The 15,015-nt window shown below is 51.3% G+C and overlaps 1 protein-coding gene across 3 annotated transcripts in view; it reads right to left on the minus strand.

Moving 5' to 3' along the window:
* Positions 1-15,015, minus strand: part of PKNOX2 (PBX/knotted 1 homeobox 2) — a 258,068-nt gene that overhangs the window by 58,993 nt on the left and 184,060 nt on the right. For 2 of the 3 annotated variants that reach the window (XM_041771394.1, XM_041771395.1), the window contains one exon: positions 2,437-2,576. In XM_041771394.1, coding sequence (XP_041627328.1) covers positions 2,437-2,576 — 140 coding nt within the window. Of the gene's footprint in view, positions 1-2,436; positions 2,577-9,011; positions 9,291-15,015 lie in introns of those variants that run through there. The other variant, XM_041771396.1, reaches the window with a different exon arrangement.

The following is a 15,015-nucleotide window of genomic DNA, read 5'->3' on the forward strand; positions in this document are numbered from 1 at the left end:
CACCCGCAGAGATGATTTGGGCAAATGCTGAGGGCTGTTGGGGGCTCAGCCCAGTGGGAGAAGATAAAGCTCAGGGGTGAAGGTGAGCAGGACTACGTGTTAGTTGGAGGAAGATCTGGCCCTTTATATTTCAATTGACATCATGATGGATTGCTCCCATGGGAGCAAGGATGTGCAAGGATGGGAGAGGTGACCCACTTCTCCTGCAGGTTGGCTTAGGTGGGGAATGAGCCTGGGATCTTGGGAAGGGCTGGGGAACCCATTTGCTTTGTGCTAGACACAGTGCCAGGTGCCTACATGGGCTCTCAGTGATCTTACTAAACCTACTGGTTAGCTTCTGTGGTGAAACTAGAGCTCAGAGAGATTAGTACACAAAGGAATTAGGACTCAAGCCTGGGTTTCCAGAAACTTGGTTGTACCACTAGTCAGGGGTCTTTCTAGACTATGATCTGTGCTCATTACAGGTCCCTGTCCCCTAGGAGTTTGCAAAGGTGCCTAGGACGGTGCATACAAATCATGTGGTGTGAGGGGGACCCGAGGGTCTGCATCTCTAGACAGCTCCTAGGTGACTCAACGCTGCTAGCCCCTGGGCCATACTGTGGGTAGCGATGATCTACATGGAGCATGATGGCTGTGCTCCCAGGCCATTGGACAATCAGGCCATTTTCAGAGGCCATGGGATTCTCCTCTTCCTTCTCCCGCCCCCCACATAAGCATGAGCCCACCCTGCCATTTAATTTCCAGGTGCCCAGGCAGCCTCACCTCCCCAACCTGATTGTTCTGGCCAGTGGCCATTCTTGGAACATGGAGGCTCTGCTCTGTCTGGAAGGCCCTACTCCAGCCCATTTCTTCTTCCAGTGGACTCTCTTACTAGCCTTTGTGCTCAAACTCAAATATTGCCTCCTCTGACCACACCGTGTTGGTTTCTTGTCTGCATATCTGTCCGTTCTAGAGAGACAGGGAAAAGCCCACCCATTTGCTTTTACAGGTTTACCCTCTATCCCCTGGAGTCCAGCCCAGTGGCTCCACATACTCTAGTGAGTGTTCAATAAATGAGTGTGAAGGAAGGAGGGAAAGGAGGACAGGTGTGCTCCGTCTCTCTGACAGGTACTGTGACCAGGTCTGGGAGTTCTTTGGGGTCCAAGGCAGGGCTCTGTACCTGGCCTGTGCATTGGGCGGGGGGGGGGGGCGGTCACAGGCACAGTGATTTATCCTCCCACCAGGGCTGCAGAAGACCCTCGTGGCAGTACCTCTGGATCAGGGCTCACTGCTCTGGACTCCGTGTTGGCATTAGAGGCATTCAGCTCATCCGAGGAGCTAAAAATAATGCCGACGATAATGATAGTAATGGCAATAATTACCAACATTACCATAAAAGCACTGTCGTTGCAGGGAGGAGTGAGGAAGAAATCAATCCTCTTTCCGTTCATCTTGGGTGGACCATTCCACGTGTTCCTGATCTTGGCACCTGCCGTAGCGAGTGCTAGGGCACAGGTAAGACGTGCTTGCCGATGCACGTGAATGTACGTGCTCACACAAGTGAATGTGAGCAAGGGTCCAACCTCAATACTCAGTGCTGACTCGGGCAGCTGTTCTAGTGGTGTAAGCTCCCCACAGAAACGTAACGACTAAGATCCCTGCTGGAGCTTCATTCAGGGCTGCTCCTAGAGGGCTGCGTCTTCTCAACCCCATACACAGAACAGAGAGCCCCCGAGCCCATCTCACCCTCTGCAACATTCAGGGCCTGGCCCTGCTCTCAGCGAACTCCCCGTCTGGAGGGAGGGCGCTGGAACCTACATGGCCACACACCACAGCGCTTGCTACAAAATAAAGACAACCACGAACCAGATGTGGTCCAAGGACCAGCTGCATTAGATTCATCTGGAATGCTTTTTAAACATTCATATTCCTTTTCCTATAGCTTGACCTACTGATTCAGCATTTCTGTGCATGGAGCCCAGAACTATGCATTTTAATAAGCTCTTCCAATGATTTTTCAGGCATACTAAAGTTTGTGTGATACCAAGTCCTAGACTGTACGGGCGGATGTCCAGTGGTCTGGTGGGCTTGTGGGAGTGAAGGCAACAACGGGGGATGTGCAAGGAAAGGATGTGCCCGAGGTGGCCGTCAGCTGAGCTGAGGGTTTCAGACACCCACAAGGGCTCAATCCCCAGCTGGGATGAGGAAAGGATCCTTCTGGAAGATTCTTCCCCAGGTTTTGTTGCCCCTTACTAAACAATCCCAGGAAGCTGGTGTCAACCCACAGCGGCCAGCTGAGGGATGTCCAGACTGATTTGAGAGAGAAGGCAGTGAGGAGAGCGGCTGTTGGCCGTGGTCTTTATGAGCCCACCCGCTGGCCTGTGTGCTCATCTCTCAGGGCTGAGCTGGGCCGGAGGCTGCCGGGGGGCTTCCGGACACAGCTCAAGTGTCTCCTACCTGTACACAGCTCGCTTGTCAGCCTCTAGCTGGGCCTGGGGGTCAATGGGGGCACTGGGCACAGGCGTGCTGGCAGCAGCTGAGGGGGCGGAGATGTGGACAGCCTGGGTCTTAGAGGGAGCCTGAGCAGTTGCTGTCATCTGCGGAGAGAAGAAGAAAGAGGAGGTGGCAGGTTAGTATGACCAGGATAGTGGGTTCCTGGCCAGAACTGGGAAGCCTACCTCCGCCTGTGGCGTGTGCATGAACGAGAGAATGTGTGCCAGGGAACTGTGAACGTATAACAAGCATCCACTTGTTTACGTGCTCCAGTGAGAAGAAAGCATTCTTCATATGAGAACATTCTAGAGAATAATTTAGGGCCATACAAAACCAGGTGGGGTACCTGCCCTCTTCAAAGAAGAGATGATTCTTAATGTAAATGAAGGTGGTGACCTCTGCCCAGAAGCAGAAAAAACTAAAATGATGAACCCTTTAAATTGTGCTTATGGGTCATTTGGGCTGTTCTGGGCAGTAATAAGTTGATTTGATGACTTCGAAGAGCAGGGGAAAAAAACCCCAGCTGAATCAGTTCTCATTTGGGCAGAGGTTTATCCCATTTCACTCAAGCCAGAAGTAACTGAATGGGTTTGATAATGGAATGGGTCCCCAAATTTGGTTTACCTGAGTGGTAGGAGGTAAACAGGTTTTAGTGGCCACTGGATAGATTTCTTTTCTTAGCCATAACGAGTGCTTTGGGTAGTGATTTTTGTCCTAAGAGATGTTTTTGAAGGTATCTCTATGTCCCCGATTTTTTGCCAGAGCAACTCATTTTAATTTATTTATTTATGATAGTCACACACACACAGAGAGAGAGAGAGAGAGAGAGAGAGAGGCAGAGACACAGGCAGAGGGAGAAGCGGGCTCCATGCACCGGGAGCCGGACGTGGGATTCGATCCTGGGTCTCCAGGATCACGCCCTGGGCCAAAGGCAGGCGCCAAACCGCTGTGCCACCCAGGGATCCCCAGAGCAACTCATTTTAATGTTCTATATCAGACTTTCTGAATAAAATTTTATTTAAAGAAATGATTAGATGGCTTAAATTTTTGGATAACCAGCATTACAGAATTTAATGCTTTTAAATATATTTTCTTTAGTCAAATGGATCCCTAAAATGTCACAAATGGTGACATGCCTCAACTCTTCTCCTCCACCAGCCTGTCCACAGCACCAGTGCTGTTGGGCTTGATATACTTGACTACCTCCTACACACTAAAACCTTGTTTACACCTTCATCCACAGCATGCAACTGAGGCAGGTAGATGCCTACTTAGCCTTTGTTGAGAAAATGAATGAGAGAATGAATGAATGAATATACTTCGAAAGAATCAGATGTTTTACAGTTGGCATGTTCACCATATGACCTAGGTCCCTGCTTCCTGGAAGGAAAAGCATGGTCCTTCCATCAATACAAGCACATTATTGCTAATGCTGATACCCCCAAGACATTTATTTTTGCTGTGTCATTTACTCCATTTAGAGTTTTGCTCGGATGCCATGTCTTCAGTGTGAAACAGAGCCCCTCTGTCCCTTGCCGTCCTCTTACTCTGCTTTTTTTCATAGGCCTTTCTATGATCAGATACTACACATCCACTTGCTTAGCTATTTTCTCTCCCACTCCCAACTAAAATGTCAGCTCAAACAGGGCTTGATTAGCAGTTGTATTCGTATGGCCCAGAATAGCCTGGCACTAGTAGATGCTCAATAAATAAATGTCAGATGGTGGATGAAATCTTTCATTTCCTAAAAGAAGCCTATCTGCCTTACTATACTGAATCCCCATCATCTTTTGTTAGGAAGAAATATCCTTGCCACTGTTGACTGGACTGGGGGAACACTCCCAAACTCAGAGCATCATGGTGCCTTCAAGCTAGAAGATGATTGTTTGATTCCTACTGTTGCCTGTTATTAGCCTTTGACCTTGGGCAAGTCCCTTAACTTTCCTTAACTCCTGCTTTCTCATCAGTAAGCAAATTGGTTCTTGCTTGGTTCTAAATTGGTCCTAAAACTCATTTTAGGCCCCATGGGTATTAAAGAGGTGCTGTAAGGAGGAAAGTAGAAACAAATGTTCCAATTTTCAAAACAGAGAAAGAAAGTAGAATCAGAAAAACCAAATACTGCTAATCTTCACGTTGATCTGGGCCAGTTTCTTTCATCCACTAATGCAAGTGGTCATCTTTTTTTTTTTTTCAAATATTTCCCGAGTCATTGGCAATGCACTGGACACAACGTGAAGTAGGCAGTGAGGTTATGGATGAATGCCTGCTCTCAGGTTGCTCAGTTTCTGGATTTCACAGGTTGCCACGCTGGCAGGTGAGGAAAACATGTAGACACAGATGGTGTAAGTGACCTCAGCAAGGTACCTCCCATGACACCCTTGTGGAGGGCATGGAGAGCCACGACCAGTGGACAACCGCATGGATTAGGACTCTATAACGTAAAGGTGGCATTTAAATGACCCAGGTCAGCGTGAGGAAGGCTTCTAGGACAGTGTCACATGCTTTCTCCTTAGCCTTCTTCTTCTGCAGTATTTTTATCAGTGGTTTAGAGGAGGGAGGGAAGCTGAAGAAATGCTTGGCAAATTTATAGGCGACATGAGACCAAGATCCAAAAGATCTTTACAGATTTTGGCCACAGGCTAAGTCTAATAAGATTAATTCTCATGTAATAAGTCAGAATTTAACACTTCTAACACTTGGGCCAAAAAAAAAAAAAAAAGAATCAATAATATAAGAGCAGAACAGGAGAGCCATGGTTTAACAGCAGTGTTCTAGTTGACAGAAAGCTCAATATGTCCAAAGTGTAATGTGTCTGTCAAAAAAAAAAAAAAAAAAAAAAAAAAAAGACAAGCAGCCTCACCTAATGCTATCTGAGGATGCACTAACAGAGGCACGACTCTCACAAAGCCTCTAGTCCCACTCCTCTCTGCCGAAACAGGTGTAGGAGAGTACGTTCAGAGAACTGATGAGGCTGGTGAAGGGATTATGCATTATGTCCTAGGAGGGGTATGTGAATCTGGAAGATGTAAGAAAGATTCGAGGGATGGGGGAGATGAGACACAAGAGCCCCTCTGACTAGGTGAACAGGGACTGGATTATATTGGTTCTGCTCTGCAGGCCTCAAAGGGTCAAACTACAAGCAATGCATTCAATCTATACAACGTTGGAGACAGATTTGGGCTCAACCTAAATAATAAGTTTCCAAGCCTCTGAGTGTTTTGAGGCTGGAACAGGCTCCATCTGGGAGGCAGCGAGTTTCCAGTACAGCAGGGACTGAGCAGAGACTGATGGGCTGGGTCCCTGTGCAGGGGATGGAGGCTCTAGCTGGGCAGCATCTGAAGTCCCAGCAGTGACAGGCTCAGACACCAGCGGGGTCCTCTAACAGTCACCACCTGCTGTGCGGTTGACAAGAGCCTGCGACTAGAGGCTATAGAGTATGTAGGAGTGCTTTGGAAACTCTGGGATGCTCCCAAGATGGAGGGGTGGTTGTTGTCATTAAACACACGGTTTCCAGAATGTGCTTCGTTTCTCAAGCAAGGCACGGCTATGTCTACAGACATAGACCCCTTGTTTAGGGGTGAGACGTAGGGGAGGCTGGTATGCTCTGCCTTGGCCAGTAAGGCTGAATTTCCTCATGTCCTTGAAGGAATCCACAAGGGACTTCCATGAAGATGGGCTTCTAGGAGAGAGAGGGATGAGGGGACTTCCTCTCCTCTGACTTCCCTTTTCTAGCAGGACTGCTGGGTGACAGAGGAAAGCACAGAATAAGAATAAATCTCCTCTTTCTCCTCTGACTTCCCTTTTCTAGCAGGACTGCTGGGTGACAGAGGAAAGCACAGAATAAGAATAAATCAAAAGCAGTCAATTAAAAAAAAAAAAAAAAGCAGTCAATTGCCAGCATCCCAAGAGGTCCCAGCTGAAAGGCTGTTCCTGGAGCTCAGGGAAGGTGGGCGGGGGGTGGCAGGAGAGACCAGATCTGGTCTGAGCAGGACAATGACTCAAATTTATTTAGCTCCTGGGGGCCAACTCAGCAAACTCTGCGTTTCCTCCAGGTTTGGAGAAGGAGTGTTTACCTCCAAATAGATCCCCTTTCCTAGCCAGGGACTTCCATTTCCCCAAGTACTGAAGCTCTGAGGGAGAGGGCCCCCAGCAGCTGCCTCAGGGGCTGGAGGAGGAGGGCCACCTGTGCGGGTTCTGGGAGGAGGTTTCTGGGCAGCACCCCCAGAGCAGGAGCAGGGGAGAGGATCAGGCGCAAGGCATGGTCCTAAGTGACACAACGTGCTACAGCTCCCTTGTTCTGGCCTGCGAAAGCCAACTTTTAAATCTTCAGGACTTGGGCAGCCCAGGTAACTCAGCGGTTTGGCGCTGTCCCCAGCCCAGGGCCTGATCCTGGAGACCTGGGATCGAGTCCCACATCGGGCTCCCTGCAAGGAGCCTGCTTCTCCCTCTGCCTATGTCTCTGCCTCTCTGTCTGTCTCTCATGAATAAATAAATAAAATCTTTAAAAAAAAAAAACAAAAACAAACCTTCAGGACTTTTGCAAGCTGATTGATCTCCCACAGGTGGCTTGAAAGTGGCCCGGTTAAGCATTTACACCAGGGGGATTGGCAAACGCCGCAAATCAGGGCCTCTTCCAAAGCGCCAAGCAGAGAACTGGTTGTCAGACATTTACCAGCACACCTAAATGTCAGGCATTCTTTCCAAGCAACTTTGTCCTTTTCTCCTCGGTCTGGCAGGTACAAAAACTAACTGTACACACTCCATGAGGCCACTTGGCATGTTCACAGCTGGTGCCAGAACCGGCCACTCCAGGCTCTGAACCTTCCTCCAAGGAGGCCTCAGGGGAAGCTGGGGACAGGGTGTGCGGACGGCACTGCACAGACATGAGGACTGTCGCCTTACAACAAGGAGAACTGAGGCACAGGGGAGGAGAGGCAAAGCTCAACAATGTCTCGTGAGTTTCCTGGAAGATCAGAAAAGGCTCAGAGAGTGGAAGGAGCAGGGAATCTGAGGCCCTGGGTCTGATGCTCCTTACCTATGAGCTGCATGTCTGGGGGCAAGTTTCCTGATCTCTTGGACTCTTGGTTTTCTTATCTATATAAAAGCCAGGGTGAATGTCTACTGCAGAGGCTGCAGGGAGTAATCAAGAGAACAGGGTGCTGACTGCTGGATGGGGAAGGGTGGCAGCACTCCCTGAAGGAGACAGGGTGCTGTGAGAGCCGACACAGGGTTCTAGGGTTCCCACCTCCTCTTACCTTCGGGTCTTTTTTTGGGGCAAAGGTCCTAGGGCCTCCTCCCCTAACCCCATACCCCTTCCTCCCACGGAAGCTATAACCACCGGACTTCTCGCCATCATTCAGCTGGAACCAGCCCTGCTGGGAGCTTGGAGCTTGAGGGCCCTGCCCAGATTCTTGGTTTGAAACACGCTGGGATGAAAGTTCATGATCCCCACCCCCATCCTAAAGCAGAGTGGGAAGAGATGACGTTTGTAAGCTGTGTGTATAGGAAGGCAAAATCTGCCCGCAAATCTGCCAGCCTCTCTGACAGTCTGGTCTGACCGCAGAAAGAGGTAGGAGATGCTCCACAGTGTGATCTGAGAACTCACCTCACCTACCCACCCCCGCTGCCCTCACTGACCTTGGAATGCCCATCCACGCTTCAGTGTCTGCCAAGCACCACCCTCCCCCAACTGTAGGAGGAGAGTGGCACGCGATGTTCTCATGAGCTAGTAAAATACCTCGATGTTCTCATGAGCTAGTAAAATACCTCGATGGTCTCAGGAGCTAGAAAAATACCTCCACAGGCCTTCAGGTTCAACAGTAATGCAGGGCACTAAGTTAGCGCCATCCCGTTTTACATGAGAAAATTGAAACCCACAGAGGTGAAGAGACAGCTGGAGATTGCAGACAGTTTGTGTAAGGGTTGGGGTGAGAACCAAGGGCTTTTTTTCTTTGAGGAGGAGAATGGGATGGCCCCCCATGCCCACCCCCACCAAGTGACAAAGAGGGCAGAGAGGAAGGGAGCCAGATTCAGGTGGAAGGGTCACTTCTTGGCCATGCTGGGGTGACTGGGGGGGGGGTGTCCACGCAGTTTCTTGTTTGCACTGCGGCCCAGCTTCCCCCCATCCCCCCGAGAGGCCTCCCACACACAAGTCATTCCTCAAACATGGCTCATGGGTCATGTGAGGAACAGTCCTGTGCGGGGGCGGGGGGGGGGCAAGTAGGGAGGTGTGGGTGGTTCAGTAATTGAAGGTGGCCCGGTGCTGCCGGGTTCACTCCCCTCGGAGGCTGTGGAGGAGCCTGTGACCCAGAGCCTGACCACGCAGGGCTCCAGGCTTCCATCACCACCTGCTGTCAGCCTCCGTTCAGGGCTCCTCTCTTGCTCCTGGGAGGTGGGAGCAGGTGGCTGGGGGATGAAGGATGGCAACAGAGTCCCTCTAGCACCCCAAAAAGGTGCTTGGCAGGAGAAACTGGCCTCAGGTAGAACTGAATCCCACCTTTGCCACTCACTATGGGCCAGCCCTGGATCTGGAACTTTACCTTTCAGGGTCTCAGTTTCCCGATCTGTGAGATGGCGGCGATGCTTCCTGCCTCCCCAGCTCGTGAGGATTGCTGCCTCCTTCAGCGGATGCTGGCCAAGCAGCGGCAGCAGTCAGGCCCGTCTGCTCTGTGCTCCCTCAGCCCTGAGCATGCTCTTCAGCTGCATGTTCTTACTTGTCTCTCTCAGTGACTAGCCTGTAGGCCCCTGGTGGGCAGGGGCTCGATCTCTCCTGTTCACTACTGTAGCCTCCGTGTATCTATTGAAGGCAGGGTTGACTGGTGTGGAGGAGGTAGGCTTCCCATCCAAAAGATACCTTTATGGCTGTAGGTTTACCCTCTTGACAGTGGATGCCTCAGGCCCAACAGAGAAGTCACAGTTCCTGACAGCATATGGTTTGGGAGTGGCAGGCATCCAGCCCAGGGCTGGAGATAATGGGACAGAGCATGATGTACTGGCATGAGCATTCACTCTGGACGTGACTCTGCCTGTGTGACTCGGGCGAGTTACTCAACCTTTCTGATCCAGGGCCCTCACCTATAGAACAGGGGCAACAATACCTACGGTGCAGGGTTGTTGGAATTAAATGAGATAATGCGTGCAAAGCAGCTGGTACGTAAGAGACAGCGTATGGTAGTTATCATCAATATGAGCCGCCGTCTGCAGCCCACACTCAGACTTGGCCTCTTTTGCTTCTGTTCCATGGGCTGCCTAAGGGGTCCTTCCCTGTGGAGGGAACCCACTGTCTTGTGGGGCAGGCCTGGGCTCAGGCACAGGGAGAGGGGACCATGGTGTTCTGGGCAAGTGACTCAGTTTCTCCATCAGGTACAAATGGAGCCGACAATCTCTTTTCCGGGGATTAGTGAAGCCATTATGTGAGAGTGAATTGCACACGGTGAATGCTCAGTAAACTTTGGTTTCTAAGCATTTTTATTATTCCTTTGTTGCTACTCTTCCCTCTGAATCCAAACTCCACTCCCTGTCCAGACCCTGCTCCAGAGGTCCCAGCACCCGCACTTCCCATGTCACACCCTCCGTCCCCACACATGGCCTTGTTCTTTGTGACTCCTCTACCTAAGAACCTCTCAAAGAGTCCTTTCTTCCAATCTTGGACAGCCTAGGTCTGTACCTTCTCAGCGTGACTCAGCAACGACAATCCTCCAAAGAGGACACCCCCTCTTCTGAGCCTCCCACCTGACCCGGGCAAGGTGGGAGCCGCCCATTCCCAGTGCCTGCCCCACCAGGTCGTGGAAGCACGGTGGTGTTCCGGGGAGCAGCAATGGGGGAGGCGGGGAGACCCGCACAGGCCTGGTCCACTAGGGGCCGCTGAGGCTCCAGCAGGGCTGGGCTGGGCTTGCCTGGGAGCTGGCACTGTCTGCAGTGCTAGGGCAAGCTGGCAGGGCAGGATCTGGTTCCCTCACTACCAGGAGAGAATCCAAGGACCTGGGAGGAGGTCAGGGCTCGAAGCTATTTGGTAAACATCAGGTTTGGCCTCAACAGGTGGGAGGCAGCAGGGCGGCAAGGCCAAAAAATGAGGTTTTTGTGGGGAGGGCACAGCTCCCAGAGTGCTCTAGGCCCAGGCCTGCTCCCTGACCCTGGTCTTGCTCCGGTGCAGTGCCTTCCCCTTACGTTGTACCCTGCTCAGACCCTACTGTGTACGGTTGCCTGAACATGCCCGATGATTTACATCCTCATGCCTTTGCTCCCATAGCTGCCTCAGCAGGAAATGTCCACGTTTCCCCTGCCCTGCCTCCCTCCGAGCATGTGTAAACCTACCCCTCTTTCCAGACTCAGCTGGGCACCATGTCTCCCAAGAAGCCTTTCCCAGTGCTCCCCACCCCCGGACCTAGGTAGCCTGGACCCCAGCCTCATCTGTGTGTGCCTCTAACCTTAATGCCTCTCACACTTTGGGACCTTTAATTGTCTGTCTCCTGAGCGGACTGGTTTCCCAGCCCCTATAACCATGCCTGGCTCCCGGGAGGCTCCCGGTATGGTTGTTGGATGACTGAATGACTGACCAAGTGAGCGGATGAGAGAGAGCAGTGTTGAAAGGTCCAGGGATCAAAAAAGGGAGGGGCCGACAAGGAAGGGCTCCTCTAAATGACCCCCAGACCCCCTCCCCACCGCAGTCAGCACAGGGAGGGGAAGAACCGGCAGCAGATTTAGCTGGAAGCAGGCAGCCCAACTTAGTCCGAAGGGGCTCCTGGCACGGCAGGCCGAGGTCACCTACATTCTGATCCCGGGGCCAACTGGATAGAAGCAACCACAGAAAAATGACCTCGTGGTGTAAAACGAGCGGTCTTAGTTAATTAATTAGCTTTAAAAGGGTTTGTAGGCACTGGTTCTCACAATGAGGCTTGTAAAATGTTCACTGCTCCTGTCTGCACTTCTGGGGTGTTACTGACGTTTGGCTAACGGGCACGAGGCTGCGGGCTTAAATCTGAGTCTCGCTCCCCAGCTTTCTGGCACTTTCTGGGCAACCGTCTGCCCTCCATCCTTCCTGTCCATCTCTGGAGAACCGCTCGCTTGTATAACTGTCCCAAACCAGTGATTTCCAGTAGGCCCGTTAGTGGATATATCAGAATCTCCATGTGTGCCTGTGTGTACGCACGTGTGTGCAAGGGGGTGTATTTACAGCTAGAAACATATTTGATATGCATATCCTATTCCTAATAAAAAGCGGAGGAAATCAAATTCAGGGCAAACTTGGCTACTAAAGATGTACAGAAGAGGCTGAGTAGAAAGTCAGTGTCATGGTCGTGGAGGAAAAGAGGCCGGGAGTGAGCATGCTGTGTTTCACGCTCACACTTACAACAATCCCGTGGGGCGGGGAGGGCACGCGTTATTCCCATTTCACTGATGCAGACACTAAGGCCCCAAGTGGACTCTAAGCTCGGCGAGGGCGGGAGCTACTCATTCTGTGTCTCTAGTACTGAGCACAGGGTTGGCGAGATCACAGGGACCCTCGGGATTGATCGAATGGGTGCGTGGCTGGGAGAAGTGTACTGAGGTGACTGGCCTAAGACGCGTCTAATTCATCAGCAGCGCAGCTGCGACAAGGCCTGAATTGGATTCCTGAAATTCAGGATTCCTGAATTTCTGCCGTGTGGAGTCATTGCTCTAGCCTGGACCACAGATTCCAAGGCCACCAAGCACCCCTCGCTTGCCCATTCCCCGCCCCCTGGACCATGTAGACACCCGAGCTCCTAGAAGATCACACAGGCAAGGAAGGCAAAGCAAGTTCAAGTGCTCCTCAGGCTCGCTGCGGACTTTGATCACCTGTTCCCTGATTTATTTTAAGCTTCGTGTACTTGGGCCATTAACTATTTTTGTAGCTGTTTGGGGCCCGTGCCCTGTTTGGAGGCAACAGGATAGGGAATAAAATCTCTGGGTTTTTGGCAAATTGCAGAATTCAGGTATAAGCTCATCGAACAAATAACCTAGACAAGGCCACTAGAGTATTTCTTCCCCAGCTTAAAAGTCAGGTTGCTAGCCCACCATCTCCTAAATGGGGGCATGAGGGCCCCCCGGTCAGACTCATGGGTTGCACAATGAGGAAATACAGGTGTTAAGTGAGCTGGAGTTCAGGGATATGTCCAGTTGAAAGACATGGGTGGCCCAAGCAGGCCAGGGACAGAGGTCACTGTGCACAAAGAGAAGAAAGTCCCGGCCAAAAAATAAGAAAGAAAGAGAAGAGTCCATTTTGATGAGTCAAAGCCAGGCAAGGCAGGTCACCCATACGGGTCCCTGGGGTGTTGCCCCCAGGGGCAGAGGGAGCCGTCAATCAGGCCACAGAAAAGGCTGAGGGGGACTTTCAAAGCTGCTGAATTAACTCTATGGCTGCAAAGCAAAAGGCAGGGGGCTCCAGCCTTTAAAGAGATGAGAGGAATGTAAAGTGTGAAAACATCTGAACTCACTCTGCCCTTCACAGCTGCATGGCCTGGCTGGGGGCCATTCACAGCCAGGGGGCCCCAGCCACCCCCTATGCCTCCAGCTAATGAAACCAGCATGGGGATCCTAATGACTGATCAAAGCCCATCCAGCTTCCCCAGGATGTCTGCTCCCCTGGCCCTGCCCAGAGTGGGAATGGTGCTCTGATAGGGTAGGAAAGAAGGTACTGGGGGTTGGGGTCATGGTGGGGGGTGGTCAAGAGAGGCGGGTCCAGCCTGGTCCGGGCCCAGCCTTAGCCTTCCTCTTGTAGGAGAGGTGAGACTACAACACTTTGACCCCAGATCTCCAGTTTTCTGGGTCCTGAGCACCAGTCTCCTTACTCTAGGGGCTCAGGAGGATAGAGGGGGTACAGAGGGACACAGCTTTTGCCAAAGGGTCCCAAGCAAATGCTTGACTTCCTTCTCAAGTGAGCTTCCCATACTGGTCCTGAACCAAGAGTTCCGACTTTGCCTGCCTTGCGGCCCTCTGGTCATGAATGAGGTTGCATCTTGGGTGAGTGACCAAAACGCACCCATCATCAAGTCAGCCACCTTCTGTGCCAATTTGCTCCTAAAGTGGTAACTGGGTGCCATACTCACAGGGGAGCTGCACCTGGTGGGACAGACTAGGGCCTGCCAGGATGTCTGCTTTCTGGTCAAATGCTCACGCAGCCCGACACGCCGGGGACATGCAGACAGAGGAATACTAAACATTGAATACATACACAAATAGACCAGATAAAATATTTGTCTTGCCTATAAGCCAAGGGCAAAGATATTTGTGGAACGGGAGGTATGTGTCTGTGTTTGAGGAGGAGTGGGGGGAGGTTGCTGATAGCAGGAGCTGGCGTGTGTGGGTAATAAGGTGAGGGAGCGGAAGTTCCTGCTTTCACTACTAGATCCCACTTCTTTCCTGAAATTGCCGGTGGAACAGCAGAGGGGAGAACTTGGCGTGGTCGTGACGTTGCGTCTGGAGTGTTACAGGAAGTGGGAGAACTTGTATGACCTTCAGTGGTGAAGATGGAATACACGAAGGAAGGGTGTCCACTCAGAAGGAGTGAGGGGGTGGCTGTGTCATCTCGAAAATTCTGGGAGGGGAGAGTCACAGGGAACAGAGCTTTTAGAGTCCCATTTAGATGGGGGGGCGAGGGGGTGGGGCAGTGGGAGGAGGGGGCCGGGAAAGTCCAGGTGACAGATGGCCAGGCTGCTGCCAGGATGCAGAAGAGGGAAAGGAGTGATACAGGAATTAACCGCATATAGTGAACGGGATGGGGAGTGGAGAGACCACACACCTAGCTCATATCCAGGTCTCCCTGGAGACAATGTTTTCATTAAACAGTCATTGTAGAAATCCAGAGTCCCCAGGGACCTGGCCCCACCTCTGGGGGCAGAAAGTGAGGATGGGGGACCCAGCTCGCCTGCACCGGAATCGAGGAACTGCGGCTAGACAGTAGAGGGCGCTGTGACTCCAACAGAAGTTAGCCAGAAGCCACCAGAAGGAGGAAGCAGGCCACAAGGAAGGGTTCCAGTGGGTTGTTGGGTTTGCACTTTCTAAGTTTATGGTCTGCCTTTAGTGCACAATGAACGCAGAGCGACATCCTTACAAGTAATCACGGGTTTCCGCAGGATGGACTGAAACAGAACTGCATGGCCAGGGGCTGCGTGGCCATCATACCACTTGGCTTGTGCCCAGATAGCGTGGGGCCAGAACCATTAATGCTTCTCTCCTGAAACGGGAAGAAAAAAAAGCCTCCCTCATTTTTAATAACTTTATTCCCCAAACTTCAAAAATGAAATTGCCAAGTTAAGAACTTGCCTTGGAAAAAAAATTTTTTCTAATTTATTATAAAGAAGGTCCGGGGCTTGGGAATTTTTTTTTAATGCAGATTCCTAATTTTCCAAAGTGAGATTCTCCTGTGCATTTGAATAGATTATGCTCGGTATTGCTAGCCCTTAGCACAACGGGAACATTATTAAAACGATTGCACGGGTCTCAGAGGAAGGGCTCTGCTTCTCGCTTCCTTTTTCATTTTGGGGACTTCGTATCAGAGACTGTCCATTTTTGCCTGTGGAAGAA

This window comes from Vulpes lagopus, chromosome 10, assembly GCF_018345385.1.
Source record: "Vulpes lagopus strain Blue_001 chromosome 10, ASM1834538v1, whole genome shotgun sequence".
Lineage (NCBI taxonomy): Eukaryota > Metazoa > Chordata > Mammalia > Carnivora > Canidae > Vulpes > Vulpes lagopus.